The 11,598-nt window shown below is 39.7% G+C and overlaps 1 protein-coding gene across 1 annotated transcript; it reads right to left on the reverse strand.

Annotated features, from left to right (window-relative positions):
• Window positions 1-2,866: 2,866 nt before the first annotated feature.
• LOC150034112 (uncharacterized) lies at window positions 2,867-9,203 on the reverse strand. The gene is given in 8 exon segments (XM_090317234.1): window positions 2,867-3,009; window positions 4,682-4,807; window positions 4,810-5,128; window positions 5,130-5,846; window positions 6,180-6,322; window positions 6,529-6,797; window positions 7,448-8,305; window positions 8,455-9,203. Coding segments are annotated over 8 exon segments (3,324 nt in total).
• Window positions 9,204-11,598: the final 2,395 nt, after the last annotated feature.

Here is an 11,598-nt window from a genome sequence, read left to right on the forward strand (position 1 = left end):
AACCATTCATGTGGAGATATGCCAGGGGGGATATCCTATACAAAGAGTTTGTATAAGACTGAACCATGAAATGATTAGTCTCTTTATATAATGCCATTGATAATTGCGACTTACATTTCACTAGGATGACCATTGGTGACATGATATTAATCCTGAGTGAGTTGGGAACTCGTGCCTATAAGGGCGGTCCTTTGATTTGTATGGGTGAGAGTGGCCAGATTGCCAACTCAACAAGCCTACCATTTTGGAGATTCGTCTGATTGGGGAGCTGGGAACTCAACTACACAAGATGGAATTCACTTATTGTTCATTAGAGGAATCAATGGTACTTAAGGAGTTAGATGTAACTATAGAGGCAAAACGATAAATTGGACCAGTTGTACTTACGAGTGATTTGTGATGGATCATCGCATTGTTGATTGGTTATATGGATACAAAAATATATATGTAGTGCAAAGAGTGCAGCTGTCAGTCTTTAATGGAGTGACCGACAGATAACAGATGGTGGATCTCTTGATTAAAGAGTTTAGTCAGTTATTCACGTACTGTTGGAGCTTCAAGCTACAGGTCCATAAGGTCCCATTGGTAGCTCAATGGGTTCAAGTTGATAATCAGATTTTGGGTTAGTTTGAAGTTTTTAAATTAACAAGAAGAAATTTGATTATATATGATATAATTAAATTAATTCAATTATATGTGATATAATTGATATGATATATTTGATACATTATTTGATTGGAGGAATTAATATAAATATGGTTTATATTAAATACCATAAAATAGAAAAAGAACTATGGTTTATATGTTGCATATGATACAGTATTAAAACTATAGGTTATAAATATAATATAATAAGTTAGTTATTATATATATTTATAACATATTAATTATGTGATAATTAATTATTCTTTTTCTTAATAACCGACTTGAGTGGGAGGTTATTTGTGGTTTATAGTAACTGTGGGATAAAAAGGAAAATAGTTTTCCAAATAAAAAAGATGATTCATTCGTATCGTCTCACAAAAGAAAAAACTATCGAGTAAAAGAGTTTTACTAAACGATAGTATTACACAGCCTAAATGATCAAGTGCCGAGTATTCTATACGATAGTTACTCATTGCTATATGATTGAGTAACAAGTCTATACGATAGGCTACTTCTTACTACACGATCGAGTATCAAGTCTATACGATAGACTTCCTTCTTCTGTCGCATACTCGATCGTTTACTTTCTCCATTCCTCTATCCAAAGTCATACAGAGCCCCAACTCTTGGATTCTCACAACGAGAATACCAAGGTAACCTTTGTGGTGGTGTTCTTGTTCTGTTCGAGTGTCGAGGATTGAGTTGTACTCGATTGTGATCGAGATTCATCCAGTTGCTCATTGAGATCGAGTTCTGATCAATGCGTTCGAGATCATGTTGTTAGACGTGTTGCAGAACAATCGAGGGATACATGAAGAAAGGGTTCTTCAAAGGTATTGCATACTCTATCCCTTGTTTTATGTTAAAAGAAGCATGCTATAGTTTACTCGTTATGCATAGTCTGTTCTTCTAGAGTGTAATTGTTTGTGTTCTCTCTTAATGGAGTTTGGAACGATTCACTTTCGTTCACTGGTTCTCTATTTCGAGTTCCTTCAGATTAAACCCCCTCTCGAGCCAGGAGAGGGTGTGGCGCCACATTATTCAAGACCTGGAATCAGCCCTGAAGGGAGTAATTTATCTATTTACCCCTGCTTTGAGGAAGGAGTGAATTCCATCTTGTCTAGCTGTATTCCCAGCTCCCCAATCAGACAAATCCCCAAAATGGTAGGCTTGTTGGCTCGACAATCTGGCCACTCTCACCTATACAAATCAAAGGACCGCTATTATAGGCAGGAATTCACAACTCACTCAGGATTCAATTCATGTTACTTATGGTCATCCTGGTGAAATGTAAGACTCTATAATGAACGGTGTTATATAATGAGTCTAAAAATTTTGTGGTTCGATGTTATACAAACTTCTTTGTATAGAGTATCCCTGCTCGCATGTCTCATACATGAATGATCAGGATCAGATCATTTGTAACACTTTACAACTATTGTAACACCTATAAAGGGGGCCATACTCGTAGTGTCACTAGGATAAGGTACCCAACCTTATCCATCTACAATAGACCATTTAGGTTATCACTTAAACATGATCCACTAGTATGTCTCTACATACATGTTTAAGTTACAATGATAACCTTAGATGTTAGTTTATTAGTTTGTGGTTAATGATCACATATTTAATGGAGAAAGTGAATAAAATATCATATATTATTAATCACATAAGAATTTGTTCATAAAATGTTTACAAACTATAGGACCCTACGAGATTTAGAGCATCAACCCCAACACCCGAAACATGCGATCCTAATACGTGCAACTAAATCAATCAATTATACACAAGCTAGAATGATTTTGCATACAAGAAATTCAATAAATTAATTTGTCAGAAAAATTCAACGAAATTCTATTATTAATAAATCAAATCTACCCAAAGGGTTCATAATAATTGAATAGATTAAACTAATAAACTTCAGGAATTGTGCCCCAAATGGCTATCGGGCCCGACGGGGCTACACTGGGGCCCAATTTTTGTGCGCGAACTTTCCGGCGGGCGAGAGCGAGAAAATGGACCCAGGGGTTAAGAACGATGAAAAAAAGTCGTGCACCAGACGATTTTTCGAACGGAGCTCATTTGGTGTCCCAAATGGCTCTCGGGCACGGCAGGGCTGCCCCAGGACCCAATTTCTGTGCGCGAACTTTCCGACGGGCGATAACACGAAAACGAACCTAGGGGTTAAAAATGATGAAACAAAGTCATGCGCCAGACGGATTTAAGAATAGAGCTCATTTGGTGCCCCCGGTGGTAGCCCCCTGATATCTTGGGTGGCGCTACAGGCACAGGTTCCTCTGAACTTTCCAGTGTACTCTGGCCACATCTGACCCCGGTAGTCCCTTGATTGCCTGAGCGATGCTGCTGAAACACATTCAAGTAGCACGGGAAAATAACCATCTCTCGGGTACAAGAATCAGTAGTTTGAAACCACTTTCACAAACATTCAACATTTTTAAATTCAACATCAAGAGGTTTTCACATAAAACAATACAAGTCATAATTGTGTAAACTCTGGTTCCAAACTACATTTTGATAAATCAAGATCGTATAAAACCATCGAGAGTTTAGAAATCACGATTTAAACATTTTTGAAATATCAATCAAGTAAAACAGATCATGCCATCACATTTCATAAATCATAACATACTATAATGTATAATTACTTTCTATATCAAAACATTCGAAAGTAAACCACTCACTATCACTGGCACGAGCTTCTTGGGTTGTAAGCCTTTCCAACCTCAATTTGATATGAAATAAAGTCCCAAGGTTACTAGACACTCACGATAGGTAAAATCAACCAAAACAGCCCATAGTGATTCAATGTAACCACGTGAACTCATTTTAACACCTAAACATTCACATTTTGCTCCTTAAGTCCATTTTCCTCACATTACCCAAAATAGCCCAAAAACCAGTTTTTAATCCAAAAGTATTCATTCTAGGGTCAAAATATCAAGAAAATCTTAATTGGGATTCAAAAATGCTCACCAACACCCAAAATGCTAAAAAACAAGTAATTGGGCACTAGAAATGGGCATGGGCGCGGGCTGTGGGTGTGGGTGGGCGAGGCTGGCCGTGGGTGGGCAGGGCTGAACGGACTGAGGCATGCTGAGGGGTGCTGGCATGGAAGGAGGCGCGCTGGTGGGGCTGGCAGCCTTAGGGGGGTGGCTGGCCTGCTGCTACCCTGTTCGAGAAAACACTGGTTTCACTTTAACCAATTTTTAACCTACTTAAAGCGAAAATTTGCACATACTTCCTTCATAAAATATGTTAATAAACCTTGCTAACTAACCTCAAAATTACAGCTCTTAACTCGTATTCCAGAGCTCAGAATCTCTCCTGAACTACACCTTACTCGGATTTTCCAGTTTTTGGGGCAACCTTCACTATTTTCACGATTTCTTCAGTTTTCCGATCACAAATCTCTCAAGCAGCCCTATAATAGACTCACAACTCAATAATCTTTAATCTGGTTTAAATATGGAAGCTTTTGCATGAGTTTTTTTGGGAGAACCATCATATTCTTCAGACCCTAAATTTCTGGCCGAAGCTGCACACTTTTTCCTCCAATCAAAGTCCTCCACCCAGCTGCTTGTTTGCCCTACTTCGTGGCTTTTTATTTATTTTCCTTATCCTTTGTAGCCTTTCAATACTTATCAAGTTAAATTAATTTTAGATTTTAGCAAATTAATCCAATAATGTTTTTTTAAAAAAACTAACAACTCCAATGCCCCTCTCGGCTAACTTGCATTTCCTACAAAATTTGTTCTTTCTTCCTTGTAACCCTTAGCCAATAACAAATCATGTTCACTATACAAGTGCCCAATCATGAAAAATTGTTCCAATAATAACATGTATTAATACATTTCTAAAAGAACTTGCATTTGTTAAGTAATTTCCAACTTTCATTACAACACTTAAAATTAGAACTTTCTTAGGTCATACAATCCAAGTTATTCATTTAGGTACATAAGCTCACTTATCTAGGTTGATGCTAAGCATAAACAAGAGAAAAGGGACAAGGGCTTACAAGTCAGTACCCCCTTTTTATGAATTTCGTCCTCGAAATTCAGCAGAAAGTCATCAAGAGAAAAAAAATAAGGATATTTGGCTCTCATTTGTTGTTCGCTTTCCCAAGTTGCTTCTTCCACGCATGGTGTCTCCACAACACTTTGACTAGTGGAATCGTCTTACTCCTCAATACCTGCTCCTTCCTATCTATGATTTGTATAGGTTCTTCCTCATAGGACAAATTTTCCTTAAGTTGCAATGGTTGTGATTCTAGAACATGAGATGGGTCCGATATATATTTACGCAACATTGACACATGGAAGACATCATGTATCTTGGAAAGCTCCATTGGCAATGCCAAACGGTAGGCTAATGGGCCTATGCATTCCAGAATTTCATATGGTTCTATATATCTCGAACTCAGTTTTCCTTTCTTACCAAAGCGTAGCATACCTTTCCAAGGAGAAAAGCTTTAGAAAAACTCTATCTCCCACCTCAAATTCTAAATCTCGACGACGTTTGTCAGCATAACTTTTCTGGCGATCCTGAGCTGTCTTAAGTTTCTCCCTAATGATTTTAATAGTATCAGTAGTGATTTGCACCAATTCTGGTCCGAACAACTTCCTCTCACCAACTTCGTCCCAACATACTGGGGTTCTACACTTCCTCCCATACAAAGCTTCATATGGAGCCATTTTAATACTGGAATGGTAACTGTTATTATATGCAAACTCCATCAGTGGAAGATGGGAATCCCAGTTGCCCTTAAATTGTAGTACACAGGCTCAGAGCATGTCTTCCAAAGTCTGTATAGTTTGTTGTGACTGCCCATCTGTCTGGGGATGGAATGTTGTGCTAAATTTAAGTTTAGTACCAATGGCGTGTTGCAAGCTTGGCCAAAACTTTGACATGAATCTAGGATCTCGGTCAGAGACAATCGATACTGGTGCTCCATAGCGACTAACAACCTCTGCTACATACATCTTAGCCAGCTTATCCAAAGAATAAACTGGTAAAAATCTCGCTGTCTTAGTCAATCTGTCAATTATCACCCAGATGCCATCATGACCATTCTGAGTGCAAGGAAGTCCAAATAAAAAGTCCGTGGTAACATGCTCCCACTTCCATTCTGGCACTGGGAGTAGGTTTAGGAGTCCAGCTATTTTCTGTCTGATAGGTTTAACCTACTGGCAAATCATGCATTTCAATACATATTCGGCTATATCGCGTTTCATCCCTGGCCACCAGTAGAACTGTTTCAATGTCCGATACATTTTAGTGCTACCTGGATGTATTGTATAGGCTGAGCTATGGGCTTCCTCTAAAATCTCTTGCTTTATGTCCACTCTATTAGGAACACACACACGGTTATATCTTATTATAGCTTCGTCGCTCCTTACATCATAGTTTGTCTGATGACCTTGCTCCACTGTTTTTCGTATCTGCTTCAACATTGCCTTTTTTTTCTGTGCCTCAATAATCTTGTCAATTAGGGTAGGCCTTACCTAAATTTGTGCCATTAAACCTCCCTGGTTATCTGCTGCTAACATTGCATCACAATCCTTTAGTTCACATAAAAGAGATGAACTAATAGCATTTGATGAAGCCTTTGCGTATAATGCCTTCCTGCTCAATGCATCAGCTACCACATTAACCTTGCCTGGATTTTAATCAATGGTACAGTCATAATCTTTGATCAGCTCTAGCCACCTCTTTGCCTCATATTTAACTCCTTCTGATCAAAGACATACTTCAAGCTTTTATGATCTGTAAGTATACGACATTTTTCCCTTTACACGTAATGTCGCCAAATCTTTAGCGCCAACACTACTGCTGCTAACTCCAAATCATGTGTTGGGTAATTACATTCGTGTTGTTTCAACTGTCTGAATGCATAAGCTATCACTTTACCATTTTGCATAAGAACACACCCTAAGCCTCGGTGAGAAGCATCATAGTAAACTTCGTACTCGACATCAGGTGTTGGAAGTGTTAAAATAGGTGCTGAAACCAATCTCCTTTTCAATTCCTGAGAACTCCGTTCAAAATCCTCCGTCCACACAAATTTAGCATTCTTCTTGGTCAAAGTTGTTAATGGAAGTGCCAACTTCGAGAATCCCTCAACAAAACGGCAGCTAAACCCAGAAAGCTACGTACCTCAGTCACTGTCTTGGGTTGCTCCCACTTAAGTACTGCTTCTATTTTCTGTGGATCCACTATAACACCTTTGGCTGAAATCACATGTCCAAGGAACATCACTTGCTCAAGTCAAAACTCGCATTTGCTTGAACTTTGCATACATTTCCTATCTTGCAATGTTTGCAACACCGTTCTCAAGTGTTCAACATTTTCTTCCTTACTCTTAGAATAGATTAGTATATCATCAATAAACACAATTACAAACTAATCAAGGTAAGGATGAAATATCTTGTTCATCAAATCCATGAATGCTGCAGGGGCATTCGTCAATCCAAATGGCATTACTAAGAACTCATAATGTCCATACCTTGTCCTGAACACTGTCTTTGGAATATCTGATTCCTTAATTTTCAACTGATGGTACCTCGACCGTAAGTCAATCTTGGAGAACACCGAGGCATCCTTTAGCTAATCAAATAAATCATCAATCCATGGCAAAGGATACTTATCACGTATTGTTACCTTATTTAACTGTCTGTAATCAATACATAATCTTAGTGTACCATCCTTCTTCTTTACGAACAATACTAGAGCACCCCATGGAGAAACACTAGGTCTAATGTAACCTTTATCCACCAGTTCCTACAGCTGAGTTTTCAATTTTTTCAGCTCTGTCGGTGCCATTCTATAAGCTGCTTGGGAGATCGGAGCTGTTCCAGACACTAAATCAATAGCAAACTCTATCTTTCTATCAGGTGGTAATCCTGACAGATCATCTGGAAAAACATCTTGGAATTCTTGCATCACTGGTATATCTTCTAATTTCAACTTCTTATCAATTTGTTTATCTATCACATGAGCCAAATAAGCAACACAACCCTTTCTTAACATCTTACCTGCCTTTAGTACAGAAATCACACATGCAGGTAGGATTCGTCTATTGCCTTTAAAATTCACTTCGATTTTTCCTGGTTGTTTAAACACAACCTCTTTTCGATGACAATCTAAAGAGGCATGATATTTTGACAAGAAATTCATCCCTAGAATTATATCAAATTCCTGGATACCTAGGGGTATGAGATCAGCAGATAATTCACTTTCATTAACACGTATTGTACATTCTTTATATACATCTTTAGCCACAAATGTTTCACCCAATGGCGTACTAATTAACAACTCTTCTGGCAAAAATCCTAACTTTTTATTAACACCCACAGCAAACACACATGACACAAAAGAATGCGTAGCAACAGGGTCAATCAATACATGAGCAGGTTTACCAAAAACAATTAACGTACTAGTCACGACATCTAGTGTTTCATCAGCTTCCTGTTGGGTCATTGCAAAAATTTTCCCTTGAGCACAGGAGCGACCTACTGGTGCCTTCTGCTTAGCACCGCTTGAACCCTCGCCGTTGGAAGTTGTTGGCATAGTTGGCTGATCAACTGTTTGAGAAGTGGTTCTTTGAGTAGTATTGCCCTCTCGTAACAACTTAGGACAATTTCTGTGGAAATGTCCAGGTTGTCCACAGTTGAAGCATACATCATTCTTTCCAAAGCATGGACCCCAATGACCTCAGCCACATTCTGCACAAATAGGTCTCCTCTCAACATCTGCAGAAGCACCACTGGTTGGTCTCATATGTGAACCTACTGTGGACTCAAATGGTCGTTTGAATTGTTAACAGACGAAAATCCTCCTCCTCTACCTAATTTAGAACTAAAAGAACCACTATATCTCGATTTAAAGCTTCCCTTGTTTGAAACTCCAGGGGTAAACCTCCTACTGAATCTGTCACGTTGTTGGCCCGAGGAGGTACCTGCACGAGCATTTGTTGTAGCTTCTCGCTCTATCCCCTTCTCAGAAATACTCCTCTTAACTCTCATTGTTGTTTCAACTAATTGAGCAAAGTCATTCCACTCAGCACTTGCAGTAACGGGTGTACAAATATCTTCCCTCAAGCCATCCTCAAATCTTCTGCATCTGTCCCTCTCATCCTCAATTACTGATATAGCATATTTGGATAGTTTTGTATATTTTTTCTCATATTCTGCCACTGACATCGTTCCTTGCACTAACTTCAAAAATTCATTTTGTTTCATATTGCGAAATGACCTTGGATAGAACTTGTCATAGAAGAAGCTCTTGAATTCCTCCCAGCTGATATGTCTATCTCTGTGGTGTAACTGAATCATACGCCACCAATCATTTACCACTTCTTGAAGTAAGAAAGTGGCAAGTCCCATCTTTCTGTCATCTGGGCATCTCATCACACCAAAACACTTTTCTACCATTTCCATCCATTTCTCAGCATCTGCAGGATTAGCTGTCCCTGAAAATGTTGTGGCACCCAAGGCCTTCAAACGTTCTATCCTATAACTCTTCTCAGGGTTATCTTGCATGACCTTCACACTGGCTGCAAGTTCCTAAGCAAACCTAGCCATAATTTGTTCCTCAAAATTCATCTCTGCTTGGAGTTGATTAGTTCCAGATTCTGATTCCTCAGTTCTACTTATAGCACCACCAGGAGCTTTACTAGTTCCGTCAACCGGCTGTTCCTTCCTCCTGTCACGACGAGTCATAATCCCTAAATTACAATATGTGACATCATATTCAATAAAAATCATGAATATCCTGCTACATGCAAGCCTAAAACATGCTGACTCCCTAACACATAACCCTCAGGTCTCCCAAAACCATGCTCTGATACCAAGCTATCACACCCCCTCCCAGATTACCCACCTATCTAGAAAGAGGCGTGAAGATGCTAAACATCACCTCCCCCGATGACATTTAGCATCTTACTAACCAACTTAACCTGTGCTTAAATCTGAACAGTTACATAATAATCCTTTAGTACATTTAATTTCCATTCAGCATATTCCATATTACGATATCCACAAACAAGTTTCATAAACTTTCTACCTTCTGTTATATACAAACCATGAACAAAGTTTAGACACAACGGAAACACTTCCAGAAATTACACAACAAAACAACTCCTCTTGTCCCGTACTCCCAAAACCATGACACGTAAGGTTCATGATATGCAATCTATTTACATCAGTGCAAGGCCTACAATGTAGTAGGAGACTCTTGTCGTGTGGCAGTAAACAAGTCAGCGTGTTTCCAGAACTTTAACGCTACCTGGGGGGGGGGGGGGAACATAAAACATCGAAAGCATGAGCTAATACCCAGTGAGTGGTAATTGAATATAAACATAAGTTATCGCTTTCTAAATCATCAATAAAAGTAATTAAATCATTTAATAAAACATTGGCCAAGTATAAATGATTCAATAGCATCTCAAACATGTGCTAGTAAAATAGTGGCATGATCAACTCTCATAAGCACATTTTAAAGCATTCAATCATTATTAGAAAACCACACCAATTCTGTACCCAAATACTCGTTTACAACGGTGAGTTACTCTGGACACAGAATGCCCCCCACGGTGTAAACCAAATCACTAGGTCATACGTGCACGCAGAGCTGCCTCAAGGCTAAGCATAGATACACACCAAAAGCTGTGCGCCAGATGGTTTTCTGAACGGAGCTCATTTGGTGCCCCAAATGGCTATCGAGCTCGACAGGGCTGTCCCGAGGCCCAATTTTTGTGTGCGAACTTTACAGCGGGCGAAAACTTTAAAACGGACCTAGGGGTTAAGAACGATGAAAAATCCTGTGCGCGACACGATTTTGCGAATGGAGTTCATTTGGTGCGCCAAATGGCTATTGGGCCCCGTGAGGTTGCCCCGAGGCCCAATTTTTGTGCGCGAACATTCTAGCGGGGCTGCCTCGGGGCCCAATTTTTGTGCGCGAACTTTTTGACGGGCGAAAACACAAAAATGAACCTAGTGGTTAAGAACGATGAAAAAAATCTGTGCACCAGACGATTTTGCGAACGGAGCTCATTTGGTGCCCTAAATGGCTATCGTGCCCGACGGACTACCCTAGGGCCCAATATTTGTGCACGAACTTTCCGGTGGGCAAAAATGCGAAAATGAACGTAGAGGTTAAGAACGATGAAAAAAAGCCGTGCGTTAGACGATTTTGCGAGCGGAGCTCATTTGGTACCCCAAATGGCTATCGGGCTTGGCAGGGCTGCCCAGGGCCCAATTTTTTAGCGCGAACTTTCCAACCGGCGAAAACGCGAAAACGGACCCAAGGGTTAAGAAAGATGAAAAAAAGCTGTGCGCCAGACGGTTTTACGAACGGTGCTCATTTGGTGCCCCAAATGACTATCAGGCTTGGCGGGACTGCTCCGGGGCGCAATTTTTGTGCGCAAACTTTCCGTCAGGCGAAAAAGCGAAAACGGACCCAGGGGTTAAGAACGATAAAAAAAAGCCGTGCGCTAGACGATTTTGCGAATGGAGCTCATTGTTGGGGTTGATGTTCTAAAGTATCATGTCCTGTAGTTTGTAAGCAATTTGTACGAACGCATGTGTTGTTAATATATGATATTTACTTCACATCTTGTATTTTTGCTCAGTTACTTGTTTTATTTGCTTTACCACAAACCTGTAAACATAAAATTCCTGGTTATCTATATGTGACTCAAGCATGTATGTGGTGGCATACAAGTGGATCATGTCTTGAGTGATAACCAAAATGATCTGTAGTATATGGATATAGGAGGGAAACCTTATCTTGGTAACGCTACGGATGTGGCCCGCTTTGTGGAATGGTCACAAGTGTTGTGACTTGTCACAGATGGTCTGATCCTAATCATTCATGTTGAAGACATGCGAGCGGGGGCATCCTATACAAAGAGTTTGTATAAGACCTGACCACGAA

This window comes from Benincasa hispida, chromosome 9 (genome assembly GCF_027475165.1).
Source record: "Benincasa hispida cultivar pf3 chromosome 9, pf3_genome.v1.1, whole genome shotgun sequence".
Classification (NCBI taxonomy): domain Eukaryota; kingdom Viridiplantae; phylum Streptophyta; class Magnoliopsida; order Cucurbitales; family Cucurbitaceae; genus Benincasa; species Benincasa hispida.